Source organism: Dermacentor silvarum, chromosome 9, assembly GCF_013339745.2.
Source record: "Dermacentor silvarum isolate Dsil-2018 chromosome 9, BIME_Dsil_1.4, whole genome shotgun sequence".
Taxonomy (NCBI): Eukaryota; Metazoa; Arthropoda; class Arachnida; order Ixodida; family Ixodidae; genus Dermacentor; species Dermacentor silvarum.
In genome coordinates this window covers 57449634-57465784 of record NC_051162.1, presented here as the reverse complement: position 1 = coordinate 57465784, position 16151 = coordinate 57449634, and the positions used below count along the sequence as shown (strand labels likewise).

Genomic DNA, 16151 nt, shown 5'->3' with positions numbered 1-16151 from the left:
AAATGTAGGGAGGTGAACCAGACGCACGCCTGGTGTGCTACGGAAGAAAAGAAAGGAGAGGGAAGGAAGGAGGTACTCTTAGTGTGAACACGTGCGCTTGTCCATCACAATCGGTCACTGAGGCCAGTTGATTTCACGAATCGTAGCAATACCCGCGTCGCTTTGTAAGCCTGCGACGTGTGGGGCCGTGGTCCAAGACTCTGTCTCTGAAAATGGTCTGCTGTCCAATTGGTTTAACACACTCCGAAGGATGTAGCGTTCGATGTCACAAAGATTACAAAAAAATCACAGCATATCCACGAAGTGAATGATGATGAGTGGGTGAAGCACCGGGGGATCATTCGGGTAAACCACAGCTACGGACGAGAGATAAAGAGAGCGCGCGTCGGGAACGAGCGTCCTTGTGCATCGCAGCGCACCTAGCTACGGACGAGAAAGAGAGCGCGCGTCGGGAACGAGAGAACGAGAACGCGCGTCGGGAACGAACGCCCTTGTGCACCACAGCGCACCTAGCGACGGACGAGAGAAAAACGCCGGAAGCTGGCTTCCGGAACCGGAAGCAGAACCGGAAGTGGCAACGAAAGCGGAACCGGAAGTGGAACCGGGAGCGGAACCGGAAGCCCTAGCGTACGTCGCCGGGATTCTGTCTGCGAGCGCGCGCTGCCGCCGCCTTGCGCGCTCGCAGCTCTGCAGCCTTGTCCATCCGGCGACTCCGAGCGCGGGATGTACAAGTACCGCCATATAGTGAACACTCCAAGAACTAAACGAGAGGTGGCTACATACAGAGGATGTACAGACCCACGGCTTAAGGAGCTTCGCCCCTAAAACACAACACGTGCTCGATCGTCTTTTCACAGATGTATGAGCTATAGGTAGGTGTGCTGGACATTGCAATAAGGAATGAGTAGGCTGTCGTGAAAGCCAGTCCTAACTGGAGGTGGCACAGTAAAGCATCATGGCGGGAGAACTGCGATGGAATCTGTAGCCGAATTATTACAAACACCAACGCCATCATTAGGGGGTGGGGGGCGGTTTGAATCCGCGTAAGCTTGAGTTGCCTGATTGTCATCAGGAGCTCACGAAGATGCATAATAGCTATATATTGCCTAAGAAAGTCCATTGCTAAGTTGTCTGGAGCACTCCATGAGCATGACGAAATATCGAATGAAAGTAGAGCCACAGATCTGCATCGTGTTAGTGCACCTGCCAACTGGTGTCTCTTGATGACCACCCGCAGTACGGCACTGGTGGCCATTCCACAGTCACGTGACCTTTTGAAGTGTAGCCACCACATCAGCACTCATAACGGAGTAGTCGGTGACGATATCATCGAGGGCGGTTACCGGACAATTGTCGACGGATTCAATGATATCGTGGAAAAGAGCTGCGTCGTTACCAGAAGATGGCGTGGTGGGTAAGTTGTCATCACTAGCATGTCGTATCGGTTGATGTATGTCAGGATGACCAACAGCGGCCTCATTCCTGAAAATTACTGTTCTAAATTTCCTGACGTGGACTTGGAGACTTGTTGCGAACGGCATCGAAAAACTTAACGTAACGGCTAGCTGAGGTGAGATGCCCAGTCGATGGCGAACGCGATAGGCGCCGTTGTGCAGGAGGAGACCACTATTGGGCTGCAAGGTACTGCTCAATCTCGCGTGGGCTCACGCGTCGCCCAAGCTCAGTGCTTGGGCGACGCGCGTTATGATGAATCCCTGATGGCCCTTTCTCTGATATGATATACACCGGTGGTACAGATTACCAGCATTGCCACATTAGTAAAATATGGCTTCTCGAGGGCCCTCTTACTCTCAACGTGCCGCTCCTACTGTGAAATAAGTGTTCTTCCGCAAAAGTATGGTTCACATGTCCGAAGCCGTCTTTTAAGACGAAAACCTTAGGTGTCTATGTTGGCGGTGCCCTTGGTGGTGCCTTTTCCGTGACCTTGCAGTGCCCTTGGCGAAACTGTGCTGTGACGAAAAATGGCCGACGCCGCAAAGAGCAAAATCACCACTAAAAATGCCTGGATTGATGTCACGTTTCGCCAGGGAAGTTCCTGTAAACAAATTAACTTAGTGGAAATTTTGGTCTGGGTGGGAACCGAACCCGGGCCTCCGCGGTGCGAGACGAGCACGCTTCCCTGAAGCTACGGCTGCTCTTTTTTTTATTGCCATATTTAACAAAACATCTGCCAGCCTGTCTAAGGTAGTTGCATTTACTTATCAAATTTCAACTGTGTAACGGCATCCAATATTTGATGATGATGTGTGGTGTTTTATGGCGCAAGGGCCAGTTATGGCCAAAGAGCGCCATGCCATTGTTTGTGAGTGTGCAGTGGAGCGATGAATTCTGAGAAATAGATGAAGTGTGGCTGTAAAGGGGCCTAAAAATGATCGCTGTAAAATGCGTAAAATATACATGCACTAAAATCATGGCAATGACTAATGAGGTGTACTATGAAATGGAGAATGCATTGAGAAAGAATGACACGATATTTAAAATATTGAAGATGTAGTAATTGGAAAGAAGCACTACTACTGCCTAAACAGAGCCCTTGAACCACAAGGGCCTGGAGGCATGTGCTTATACAAAACTACTATCACAGCAGCATCCTCTGGAGGGAGGATGCGCTATGAATTTATTGGGCTGATAACATGTAGCACAACATCGTTCAAAAAGCCGAGGATTGCTTTGGCGTTAAAAAGTGGTTCTTCACCAATAAACATCATGGGATGAAGAGGGATATGATAGCGGTATGCTACAGGAAAATATTTTCTTCTCTCCGTTTCGGCTTCCCGACACTCCAGCAGGACGTGGAGCACGGTCAGCCTCTCACCACATCTACCACAGGTTGGTGGTTCATCACCAGTGAGCAAAAAATTGTGGGTGCCGTACGTGTGTCCTATTCTGAGACGACAGAATAGGACATCAATTCGTCGTGTTTTCGTAGCTGAGGGCCAGAAACCTAACTGTGGTTTAATCATGTGAAGTTTATTATTTGTTTCAGCGTCCCACAAGTGTTGCCAGTGGCTTCGTACCTTCTTTCGCAAGAAAGGTTTCAAGTCTGTTGCAGGAGCAGCAGTTGTAGGGTTAATAGCCTGAGATGTAACTGATGTGGCCATTTGATCTGCTCGAACATTACCCTCAATGCCTCTATGACCCGGTACCCAGCATAAAATCACATGTTGGTTAGATATATACGCTTTACACAAAATGGAATAGAGCTCATTAAGTACAGGGTTTTTGTGTTTACAGAGTGATTGCAATGCTTTCACTACACTTTGCGAGTCCGTAAATATGATAGTCTTTTTGAGTTTTGATTTCATTATAAACTTTACAGCCGATAATATTGCATAGGCCTCAGCCGTAAAGATACTTGTCTCCGGGTGCAGTACACCGGTTTCCGAAAACGATGGACCGATGGCTGCATAATAAACCACGGCATGTGACCTAGAAGCGTCCGTGTAAAACTCTGTACACGAGTACTTGGATTGAAGCTCTAGGAAATGCATTTTAATGTGCGCCTCTGGAGCGTCTTTCGTGACCTCTACGAACGATGTGTCGCACTCTATGATCTGCCACTGCCACGGCGGTAACAATTTAGCAGGAGCCATAGGACGATGTTCAATCACTGGAACACCCATTTGCTCACTAAGATTTCTTACACGTAAAGAGAACGGTTTCCTCGCTGCAGGTCGTTTATGGAAGAGTGCAGCGGCGGTCATATCGTTTATGGTGGAATAAGAAGGATGTTCGTTGTTTGCTTGTACTGTCAGAAAATATACGAAACTGCTATATGAGCGCTGCAGATGGAGTGACCACTGGTTCGACTCTACATAGAGACTCTGGATCGGGCTTGTTCGGAAAGCACCGGTCGCGAGGCGGATACCCAAATGGTGAATGGGGTCTAGTATTTTTAATGCACTTGGCGTTGCGGAGTTATAAACTATAGCTCCGTAATCAAGGCGCGAGCGGACAAGACTGTTGTACAAGTTTAGGAGGCATTTTCGAATACTACCCCATGTTGTGTGCGAGAGAATTTTTAAAAGGTTCATAGTCTTCAGACACTTTGTCTTCAGATATTTAAGATGGGGGATGAAGGTAAGCTTAGAGTCCAGAATTATGCCCAGGAATTCATGTTCACTGCTCATGGATAGTTCCTCTCGATTGATCGTGAGATTTGGTACCGGTGTCACGCCTCTTTTGTTTGAGAAGAGTATGCATGTACTTTTCTGTGCGTTTATTTTGAACCCATTTACATCCGCCCATTTAGACAATTTGTTTAATCCAAGCTGCACCTGTCGCTCACAGATAGCGATCTTACATGATTTGAAACCTATCTGTACATCATCGACGTACACAGAATAAAACATGCTGCGTGGAATCACTGTATGCAGGGAGTTCATTTTTACAATGAAGAGTGTGCAACTAAGTACACCCCCTTGCGGCACGCCAGCCTCCTGGGTGAATGTTCTAGATAAAACATTGCCCACTCTTACGCGAAACGTGCGGTTAGACAAGTAGCTTTCGACTGTATTTAACATATTTCTGCGGACCCCCATCGCAGAAAGATCTCGCAGAATTCCGAAGCGCCATGTCGTGTCGTACGCTTTCTCTAAATCTATAAATACTGAAAGTAAAAACTGTTTATGAATAAATGCATCTCTGATGTTTGCCTCGATGCGAACAAGGTGGTCTATTGTCGACCTACCTTCTCGGAAGCCACACTGGAAGGGGTCTAGTATTTTGTTATTTTCTAGGAAACTGATTAAACGCCGGTTTGTCATTTTTTCATACAGCTTGCACAGGCAGCTCGTTAGTGCTATTGGCCTGTAGCTGCTGGCTAAGGACGGGTCTTTGCCTTGTTTAAGTATAGGGATGACTATGGCTTCTTTCCATGAGGACGGGATACACCCAGCCGCCCACATGGCATTAAACAGAGATAAGAGTGTTTTCAGTGTTTCAGGGTGTAGGTATCTAACCATTTCATACATGATACGATCACCACCTGGCGCCGAGTTGTTACAACAAGCGAGAGATGCTTTAAGTTCGGCTAAGTTAAATGGTTGATTGTAAGCCTCACTCGAAAAACCTTTGCGGTTAAGAGGCTGCCGCTCTGCGCGTTCTTTGAACTTCAGGAAAGTGTCTGTATAATGCGATTCACTTGATACATATTGAAAGTGTTCACCTAGACAATCCGCCTGATCTTCCAGGCTATCACCTTGGCTACTTACTAAGGGTAGAGGATGTGACTCCCGGCCTATTAGATTATTTACCCTATTCCAGACTTTTGTTTCGTCGGTGTATGAATTTATACTGGCAATGTACCTTTCCCAACTCTCTCTCTTTGCACGTCGACGCGTTCTTCTGCCCTGTGATTTTGCTTGTTTAAAATTTATCAGGTTTTCAGCTGTTGGGGAGTTGCGAAACAATCCCCAGGCTTTGTTTTGCTTTTTACGTGCTTTCTGGCATTCATCATTCCACCAAGGCAGGCGACGTTTATTAGGTAGTCTATTAGTTTGTTGTATGCACCTTTCAGCAGCGTCAATGATAAAACCTGTTATATACGCCACAGCATCGTCTATGTTAAAAGAGGCAATGTCATCACGGCTTAAATATGTTATTTGTCGGAAAAGTTCCCAGTTAGCCGAGTCAACCTTCCATCGCGGAACGTGTGGCGAGCATCTATCATGTTCTGTTAAGCCTAGCATAATTGGGAAGTGGTCGCTCCCAAGGGGGTTCTTGAGAACAGACCACTCCAGGTATGGCATTAGTGTACTCGATGCTATACTTAAGTCAATGGATGAATATGTGTTATGTGTAATGCTGTAATACGTAGGCTCTTTCTTGTTAAGTAATGATGCGCCTGAAGAAAACAGAAAATTTTCAATCAGGCGACCTCTCGCATCGCAACGTGAGTCTCCCCACAAAGTGTTATGTGCGTTGAAATCTCCGACAACTATGTATGGCTCCGGAAGTTCATTTATGTAGTTTTGGAATTCGGTTTTATGTAGTTGATAATTGGGAGGGATGTATATAGAGCTGACAGTGACCAGCTTGTCAAACAACACCCCTCGGACAGCAACTGCCTCTAGGGGCGTACGAAGTTTTAGTTCCCGGCAGGCAACACCTCTGTCGACTACAATAGCCACACCACCGGAAGACACGACTGTGTCATCGCGGTCCTTACGAAAAATGGCGTATTGTCGGAGAAAATCTGTTTGCGTGTGTTTGAGGTGTGTTTCTTGGACACACAGCACTTTTGGATTATACTTATGTAGGAGTTCTTTGATGTCATCGAGATTGTGGAGGAGTCCTCGGACATTCCACTGTAATATTTGTGTATCCATGTTGAATGTGGGTTTTGTGCTGTGTGTTAAGAAAGAGGAATTACTTCACAGAGCCCTTTCCGGGCGCCGTGATGCGGTGTTTTTCTTGTTTGGAGCGATCGCGAGACTCTCGCGGCTCCTTAGGCGCAAGTGGCGCCGTCTGGCTGGTTGTTGTGTCCATAGCCTCTTGCGAGGCGCTGGACACGCGCTCTTGCGAGCGGTTGGTTTGACGACAAGGCCTCGCCTCGAGAGACGAGGCCCTCGAGGCCACCAGCCCGGAGATCGATGGCCCCTTCTTGTGAGTTGGCAGAGCAGCGCTAGCTGCTCCGGCCGAGGGGGCGGATGGCGTCGCCGCCGGGCCACTGCGCGTGTGCCAGACAGCCGCCGGGGGCCGATGTGGCGCTGCCCCCTGACGCGCCACTTCGGCAAAGCTGGTTTTTGGCAGGTATGACACCCGCCTGCGTGCCTCCTTGAATGAGATATTTTCTTTTACTTTGATTGTCACAATTTCTTTTTCTTTCTTCCAAGACGGGCACGACCGCGAGTATGCGGCATGCTCGCCATCACAGTTGACACAGTGTGGAGTGTTTTCGCACGTTTCAGAGGCATGGTCACCGGAACTACATTTAGCACATGTTTGTCGGCCTCGGCAGTTCTGTGAACTGTGGCCGAACCGCTGGCATTTGAAACATCGTAGAGGGTTTGGCACGTATGGCCTGACACGAAGCTTGATGTATCCGGCCTCGATGGTTGCGGGCAGAACACTTGAGTTAAAAGTTAGTATCAGGTGCTTAGTCTGGATTTCCTTGCCGTCGCACCTCATCTTGATCCGTTTAACATTGATTACATTCTGCTCACTGAAGCCCTCTAGGAGTTCAGCTTCGCTCAGCTGCAACAGGTCATCATCTGATACAACGCCACGGGTGATATTCATGGTACGGTGCGGGGTTACTGTTACTTGAGCTTCTCCAAATGCCACTAGGTTGGGTAGTTTCTCATATTGTTTCAGATCACGGAGCTCCAAGAGGAGATCCCCGCTTGCCATCCTGGATGCTTTATAGCCTGGTTCAAAAATATCAATCAGAGTCTTTGACACAAGGAAAGGTGAGATTGTTCGTACTGATTTGTCTGTTTTTTCTGAGTGGATCACGTGAAATCGGGGGAAATTCTGTGTTTGGCGTCCAAAAAACTGGAAAACATCTTCGGTGCGCCCTCGTTTCAGACGGCGATCAGTGAGTGGGGGGAAAGAACTTTCCATAAGTATAGGTGAGTGTTCGGCAGCCGCGCCAGCCACCCACCATGGAGCCCAACTAGGGGACGCTGCAATACCTGGAAGAGATAGGCACTGCAAACGCCAGCTGTACGCCACTACTATAACCAAATATGGGATATCCTAGGTTGGCTACCCACACAAGGTTAACCCTAGCTGCCTGGGAAAACGGAAGTAAAAGGAAGTGAAAAGAAGACAGGATAGATTGAAAGTGAGAGAGAAAGACGAAGATTTAAGAGGAGGATAGGAAAAGGCAACTGCCGATTTCCCCTGGGTGGGTCAGCCCAGGGGTGCCGTCTATGTGAAGCAGAGGCCGAAGAGGTGTGTTGCCTCCGCCGGGGGGCCTTAAAGGTCCAAACACACGGCCTCGGCTCAACCCCCAGGATCCCCCTTTCCCCAGACAGGGCTAAGCCGCGCACGGCTACACGCGGGAGGGTCCAACCCCCATGTGCTCGGGTCCGTGGTGTCGCGACACATCCAATATTTGAAGCACTTCCTCTTCAGCGCCTTGGTGTTTCAGCACGTCTCTGAGTTTCGTGACATCCTCATCAAAATGGGCGTTAACTGATCGTGCTTGGGGATCAGCGTTTTGGAAATCCACACGTGACCTCCATATGCTATAAAGACCGAGAAACATAAATACTTCATAAGGGACGCTATTTCCTTAAGCAGAGAGAAATCTTATGCCGTGCGCATCTATTGGAAGGTCCTTCCGCAGTGTCCTTTGAAGGACATCTAATAGACGACCGCGCGTCACAACAATCAATGAAAACATGCTCTACTGTCTCTGGTTTCCTCCAGAAAAGACAATTAACCCCCCATGGCACAAACATACCTCGTCGCTCGAACCAAGTTGTTACGGGCAGTGTGTCCGTGTGAAGTTTAAAGAAAAACGTTTTTGACCCCTGCAGGCACTAACACTTTTTTGACACGTTTCAGGACATCGTTTCCTAATTTTGTCTGAGGAGGAGGAGGAAAAATTACTCCATCTCCCGCTAAAGGGAACCATGTGTGGATGCGAAGCAGTGGGGAGATGGTTAGCTTGAGCGGGAGATGGTTTCGCGGCAGCGGCCCGAGTGCTCATCGCGGCGCTGCACAGGAGAGAGAATGAGGCGCGCGCTCCGTCATTTTCATACCGCGGAACTACCGTGGTGCACCCAGCGGAGTATGCAGCCGTCGCACCACCTGTCGTGCGCACCGCTCCGGATTCCTAGAGGAGAGAAAGGGGGGCAGCGTAGGAGAGGAGAGAGAGGGGGAGGGGACGCGCATGCTCTGTGGGGGTGTGGGACGCGGGCGTAGCTCCGTCGAGGATTCCTAGAGGAGAGAAAGGGGGGAGCGTAGGAGAGGAGAGTGAGGGGTAGGGGACGCGCATGCGCTGTGGGGGTGTGGGACGCCACGGGAGGGACGGACAAAGCCGCCGCCATAAGATGCTTCGCATCTAATAAAGCTTTATTATAGAACCAGCACTTTATGATGGCTGGGCCTAAGCCTCTCATGAGGGGACGTCGAGGGCTTGCCTCGCCGCCGCCTCACGGGCGTGCTGGGTCGTCCCGGTTCGGTCGTCGAGGGCGGAGCTCCGCAGAGCCTCACGCAACCTCGACGAGAGGGTCGTGGTCATAAAAATTAAGACCACCATTTTTTGCTGCTTCATGGCACCGGAGATACTTGGTACGAGTAATTAAACTCCGCTTGTTGTGTAAAAAGTTGTCGCAGTTTCACCTGAAAGGCGAAGCATCAATTGCGATAGCAAATTTGTAGAGAGCCAAACGGAGTAATGATAGTAGCTTTATCAGCTGTATAAACTTGGACATGCAGCAGCACCGGCAACACGCAGAACTGTTGTCGACGCCGTCGGCGTTTTGCCCACGTTCGCACAAAATGCGTGCGGCGTTGGTGACTGTTGCCGGAGCCTCTGATATAAATAGGTACTTGGTGCCGCAGCTAAACGTCCCTTCCCTTCCCTCCCCCCCCCCCCCCCCACTGCCTTTCGTGCGTCAGAAGAAGGCGCGTTTGCTCTACATATATGGTGATTGTAAAGGAGGAAAGAGACGCCTACTTCTGCAGCCCTTAAGGGAGCACAGCACAGAACGCGCGTTTGTTCTCCGCCGTGCGTTCTCTCCCCGTGAAAGCGCGCGCCCCTCGCGCCCTTTCACTCGCACATACAGCGTTCGGCGGCGCGCGGCGAGGATTTCATCTCCATTGACGTCATACGGAACCTCACGGCGACGGCAACGGCGACGGCGACGGCAGAAATCTGCTTTGGAGTGTCCATATAATTGCTATCGCAATAATATGTGTGTACTGTGCTGGACACTCCCATAGCATATGCGGAAGCGCAGCCAGGTGAGTGCCGCAGCACCGGCAGTTGGGGGTAGTGTCTGATAAATCGATCTATATAAATTCCACGGTTGTGGCTTACTAAAAGTGTGCCTAGTGCGTGCCTGATTGCAAGAGACATGTGGTCTCAGACAAGCGCTCGTGCCACTGCTCGCGCGTCCGTCGTCATCTTGCGAAGCTGGCAGGCTTTGGCCTTCACGTTTCACAAACGTGTAACACTTACTTACTTTTATTTTATTCAGTTGTGACACCATGCAGCAGACTCGCATGTTCTAAAAAAGCTGCCAGACAACAGCCTTATCATCGTTACCGTGGCTGGTGGTGGATCGGTAGGCGTCAGAGACAAGAATGGCGAATACGCGGTTTTCTTCTCCCGTCGAACGTTGCGGCTCACGTTCTCGCAGGTGTTAAGCGGGTTGGATGGTCCTCAGAAGTCGTAATCGCTGGGGTATTGGTATTTAGCAGATGCACGGTGTGGTGCGTGATATGGCGAATATCAGTGTGTTCGAAATGCTTACATTCCTTATGATGGCGTCAACAGTAAAGGCGTCAATAGTATAGAGACGTTTGTAATAGAGACGTCAATAGTAAACTGAAAGTTTGCAGGGCTATACATAGTGTATATAGTCTTGGTTTATAGAGACGTGTCTGAAAACAAGAAAGTTGAAGGGGCCTTGCGCAATCTCTATCAGTGTGTGAGTCCCTTCTTGGTTAGGCATCAGGCCGTCAGCTGTGCGGCAGACAGTCATGACGTCTTGTGTGTATGAAGCGTAAGGCTCTGTGGGGTCTGACCGTTGGTCACAAGGGCCTTTTTTTTGCTGTCACCTTGCGGTCATAGGGATCGCCAAAGAGTTAGTGCAGCTTTTTTTTCTTTTGTGTGGTACTAGCCTGTGAATTCGTCTTTGTGTGTACAGAACCACACCCCTAAGGAGCCACTCAGGCAAAATGTGCCGCTGGCGAGCATATTCATTCGATCCTACATGTTGTTAAGTTTGACGGTTTCATAAAAGTTGGTGCAGTCATCTGCGTCCGTACGGTGCAAGCTAAATAATACGCAAGGATGGTTAGAGTGAATAATTGGGAAATTGGAGCAATCTCATAAGTCGTAGCGGTTTCTGAAGGCCCCTTCTTTGAGAGCCAGCGCCGCGCCGAAATCCCAGAAACACCTCTTCCTTTAATAGCGGAGCTGTTAATGCCGAGCGTAATCTGTATTTCGCAGACAAAAATCTCCGTGCAGCAATGACGTCACCTCGCGTTGCCTAGTAACCGCCGACGCAGGTGCGCGCTCGCTTCGCCCGACACAGACACCGCTCCGCCGAGCTCCCGCCAGATGCGTGCTACTGCGCATGCGCCGTGACGTCATCCCGGCGCGTCTGCGCTCGCCACCCGTACACTGTGCATAGCTTTCGCACCACTTTCCCTACGACTTCGCCACCAGATGTGCACTACTGCGCATGCGCCGCGACTCAGACGTGACGTCACTGGCAACTGTGCATGTGCTACTTCGTTCCGTATCGTTCCGGTGCGCGGTGGTGGCGCGCCAGACATAGACATCGGGAGACCAAGGAAGGTTCGCACTGCCTAGGACGAAGCCGCTTACCAAGAATTGCGGCGCGCTGCAAAGCGAGACTGCGAGCGTCGACGCCGATTGGACCCAGCATGGTTAAACCGAGCGCATTGCACTACAAGCTGGAAAAATTTGAGCGCATACGGTGCAGTTGAAAGTTAGTATTTTAAATTTTTTAACCAACAATTGAACTGTAAAGCAGTGTGGCAACAGTTCGTAGGTAGTGACGGCAGGAATTGGAACTATTTCACGGGCGCCATGCATCGCTTTGCCTTTGGGTAGAGAATAATAGGACCGGATTCGTCACAGGTCGCGGTACTACGTAGATACAGAAGTTCTAAGCAAGGGAGGAAAAGTAAAGGAGGTGTAGGCAAAATGGTAGACTGATAACCATGTAGAGAGTAGCTGATTAGGCCAAGCAGGCTAGGTGAATATTTGTCGCCACTTCATTTCAAAGAGGCTGCCAATAAATCATCATCGTCATGCGTCTCGAAGGTTTGCAGCTGCTTTTTATCGCGTGAGTGAAGGAATTGTGGGCGCAATTTATCGGCGATGCCTCATCAGCGAGTCGTCGGAGCATGCAGAGCTAGACGTCCAATGTGATGTGCAACTCTTTCAAAGCAGACTACAGAGCCGCGGCCCTTCATTCCCTGACATCTCACAGTCACGACAGAATGGCGGTCACTGTCGGTGAGAGCGGTTTAGAGGCAGCGATCTCATTTTGAAATTTCGCATTGGGAGCACAGTTTTACGTGGCTATAACCATATTAGGCATTCCACTCTCAGTTAGAATGAAAAACTGAGAACACTCGGCCGACCTTGTCATGGTACCTTTAAGCTTCTGTTGTATCGAAACAATATGCATTTCCCTCAATGAGAGCATTAGGCTTCTTTACTTGCTCGGTTATGAAAAGAATAAACTTCCTGATAACGTATTTCGCGCTTTGTATAGTTGAGGTGCAATTTTCTGATACTTAAGTAAATACAAATTGCGTCCAATAACTGCCGCATTCATTTTGTCTATTGCGACATAAACTTTTGCAGTGGGGTTTCATCTGAGTGGGGAAATTAAAAGAGGCTGCTTGTCGGGTTAAATACTGAATATAAGTATTATTTTATTTCTCGTATCATCAACATTAACTGAAACGCGAACAAGAACGAACGCCTGTTTCGCGTAATCGCATGGAAGTGCGACGTATAAACACTCTGTCGCCGCTTTAGAAAAAAATATATTAAATTTTCGTTTTGAAGTATAAAATTATCCACTGTTACGAATGCAGTTTCACCTAGAAACAAATGACCGCACTGTAATAGATTCGGTAAAGCCGGCGCTTGAATCTATGCTGCCAGTACATGGAAAGCATTTGTGCGGTATTACAGAGCCATATTGGAAAATATTTCCTATTAGTAGCCGTTGAAAGCAAACTGAGCTTACCCCAGAAAAGCTAGCACTTGGTTTAGAGTGCACGTTGACAGAGACAGTGTTGCATCTGACGGCCTGGTTGTCATAATGTGTTGTTCGCTCTCTGGGCAATCCTCGGCACCGGGGCTATTGGTTAGGTATCCCGGCGCCGCCACCCCATCATGGTCTGCTCCTAGACTGAAAGATACGTAAGAGTTGTGTACGTTATTATCTAAAGTGAAGACGAACTGAATAGCTATCGACGCGCTTTAAAACTATTCATGGTGGTAATATATGCGTATACCATCAGAAGACCAACCACTGATCCTCAGCAGTATTCTGGCGTAGTTTGACAAATTAGGTTTGTTAACCAGCTCTGAAAAATATCGTTTTTCATAACAAAGTAATCAAAGACTGAAGTTCTAGAGCCAATATAACGTAAGTTGGCTGTTGAATATTAACTGGGTTGCTCCAGTATGAGTACCTAGGTATGACTTTACAAGTGGTTCTGGCTACAAGAGGTGCATTTGTAACTTTGGCAAACTGCCCTTGAATACAGGAACATGAGATGCCGCTCCGTGAATAAAATATCCCATTTATGACTATTTGATCACACCAAAAGCTGAGCACAGTAGCACTGATGGGACGCCTCTAAGAAAGCAAACGTTATGGCACTAATAAGCTTGAAGGGCTGTTTGATTTATGCTCATCATTTACGGTCGCCATATTTGGGATTCGTCTGTCGGCTAATCTAGCTTGGTCACTTCACCATAGCCGCGTTTGCACGAATGCAACACTTGCGTATCGCATTTTTCAGCGCGCCCCGGTAATACAATGCGACAGTGTTTTCATGTGGCGCATACACCTTCGTCCGTGAAAGCAGCCGTAACTGGCTTGCGGCAAGTGTGTTTCCCCGGTGTTGGAGAAGAGCGCATGGCGGCAGCTGACTCAGTTTTCCTCTTTCTCTCGATGTGGTACGTCAGCGTTTACATGTACTGCGCGAGTAGATTTCCCCGTCTCGATCGGCCCTTTCCTGGCGCGTTAATGAGATTCACCTTCCTAGCGCATTACCGCCATATACATGGATGCGATGCTCTAGAAATGCGAGTCGATGCGTCACTTGTCGCATTCCGGCACACGCCGCCTGAAAACACGGCGCTAAGTTTGGAGTTTAAAGACTTAAAAGAAAATTGAAATGTGAAACTTGGTATCGACAGCACTCCGTATTCTCCGCTACTCGCCTTCCACCGCATTCGTCGCAGATTTCTCTCCCTGACCTCTCATTTTCCTAGAGCATACGTATTTACACTTCCATTCTTATCACATATATTTTAGTGGTTGGGATAATGTGGCAGTTAACTGGATCTTTGCTTATTGGACAGCTAGTGCTTGGATCGTTTAGTTCAATACCAGTGGCGCACCGACGGGGGGGTTTCGGGTGTTGTAACCCCCCCCCCCTCCCCTGAGGCCGAGTTAATCCCCCCCCAACCCCGCGTCCAGCCCGACCTGTCCAACGTGTACCTTCAGCGCTCTGTTCACATTGTAATTACAATTCAGGAGGTGGCTCGAGGTCAAATTTTCCGGATTAACAAAAACACGCCATCACTGTATTGTATTTATTCATTCACTCTTTAATTACTTGGAGTAAAATGCTGAAGAAATAAATATCGGCATCATGCTCGGTGGGGAAGGAAGAAGAAGAAGACCGAAAGCGGATGCGTTTCACGTCGGCTCCGTAAACTTCGAATGATTGCCGGCGGTTTTTCGACTATAACGAGGAAATTCACATCGCTGGAGAAGCAGGAAGATCCAAGGATCACCTGGACACCTAATCAACCAGGTGGGCCATTTCCAGCAATCATTGCAAACAGTTTGCCACGGCGACTGGGAAGCCTAAGCCTAGCGATAGCATCCCCGTCGCGATGTAACACCAGCCGCGATGGCTGACGTGCTGAGCCTAACGCCTCTAAACATGCCAAACATGGACGTTGTACGTGTAGAAGGCGAAGATATTCAACCAGAAGAGTTGCACCAAGGCCATTGGTTCGAAATTAAAAGAAATCATCGAAGACTCACTGTTGACGTGGACCGGCCACGTAGTGATAAAACACCACTTCAGCGAGCTAACGAAACCTCATGGAACAAGAAAAAGGGCAATCGGCAGATCCGACAATTAATCGTCGCAAGCCGCATGCCACACTTACCAGTAGACGACTACAGGATCATTATTAGACCAAGAGGGGGACTCAACGTGACTGAACACGTTACAGACCGCATCTACCACAGCGTACGACGTGCTGCAAATGTTGAACGTACAGCGGATGAAGAAGATAATCTTTGCCTCAACGAGAAGCAGAACATTATAGTCCTCAGCACACCATCAAAAGAAAGAGCCAAAAAGTATGTCGCGATAACCAGTCTGAGCATTGGGAGCAAGGAATATGAAGCCTGTGCTTATCGCGCAGCACCGGAGAACACCTCGAAAGGAGTCATCCGAGGTATCTCTGCCGATGAAGGCCCGGAAGACATCGTTAGGAAGCTGGTCACTCCACGTAACCCAAGCGTCCTCTACGCCAAACGTATGGGCAATACAAACAACGTAATCGTCCTTTTTGATGGATATTACGTCCCTAGCTATGTGAACTACGGAGCTGCGCTTGTTCGATGCGCACTTTACAAGAAACAATTTGACATCTGCTACGAATGCGGAAGACTTGGACACCGAGCGGACGTATGCCCCAATCCTACTGACAAAATTTGCCGGAGTTGCGGCAGCAAGAATCCAAAGCAAGACCACGAATGCAAAGCAGAGTGCCAACTATGTGGAAATGACCACCCGACCGCGGATAAACGATGCCAAGAAAGGTACCGGATCCCATACCTCGTCAAAAGACGAAGATGGGAACGTGCCCGGAGAGAGGAACAAGTGGAATACGAGAACTACGTCGACAACCAAAGAAGCCCAAGTACAGCCAGCAGGAACAGATCGGTTTCCCTCCCAAGAACCAGAAGCAGATCACACTCCGGCAACCGATCAAGGTCAAGGTCCAGACCTCGCAGTGGCAACCCCACCAAGTCACCCCAGGCCATTGGCAACAGCAAGGGCACTATCGGCAACCACACCACCGGACCCCCATCACAGGTGAGCTGGGCTGACGTGGCTTCCGGGGCGCGCGCGGAGGCAGAGGCTGCACTTAACAGTAGAAATAGAGCGTTAGAAAAAGAACTAGCACAGATGAAACAAAT

General features: G+C 49.0%; 1 protein-coding gene across 6 annotated transcripts in view; it reads right to left on the bottom strand.

Annotated features, from left to right (window-relative positions):
- The window catches only part of LOC125939991 (zinc metalloproteinase-disintegrin-like atragin), a 178911-nt gene that overhangs the window by 21258 nt on the left and 141502 nt on the right, over positions 1-16151 (bottom strand). For 4 of the 6 annotated variants that reach the window (XM_049655608.1, XM_049655605.1, XM_049655607.1 and 1 more), the window contains one exon: positions 12939-13103. The exons of the other annotated variants lie outside the window; for them this stretch is intronic. In XM_049655608.1, coding sequence (XP_049511565.1) covers positions 12939-13103 — 165 coding nt within the window. The remainder of the gene's footprint in view (positions 1-12938; positions 13104-16151) is intronic. 6 annotated transcript variants of the gene reach the window in all.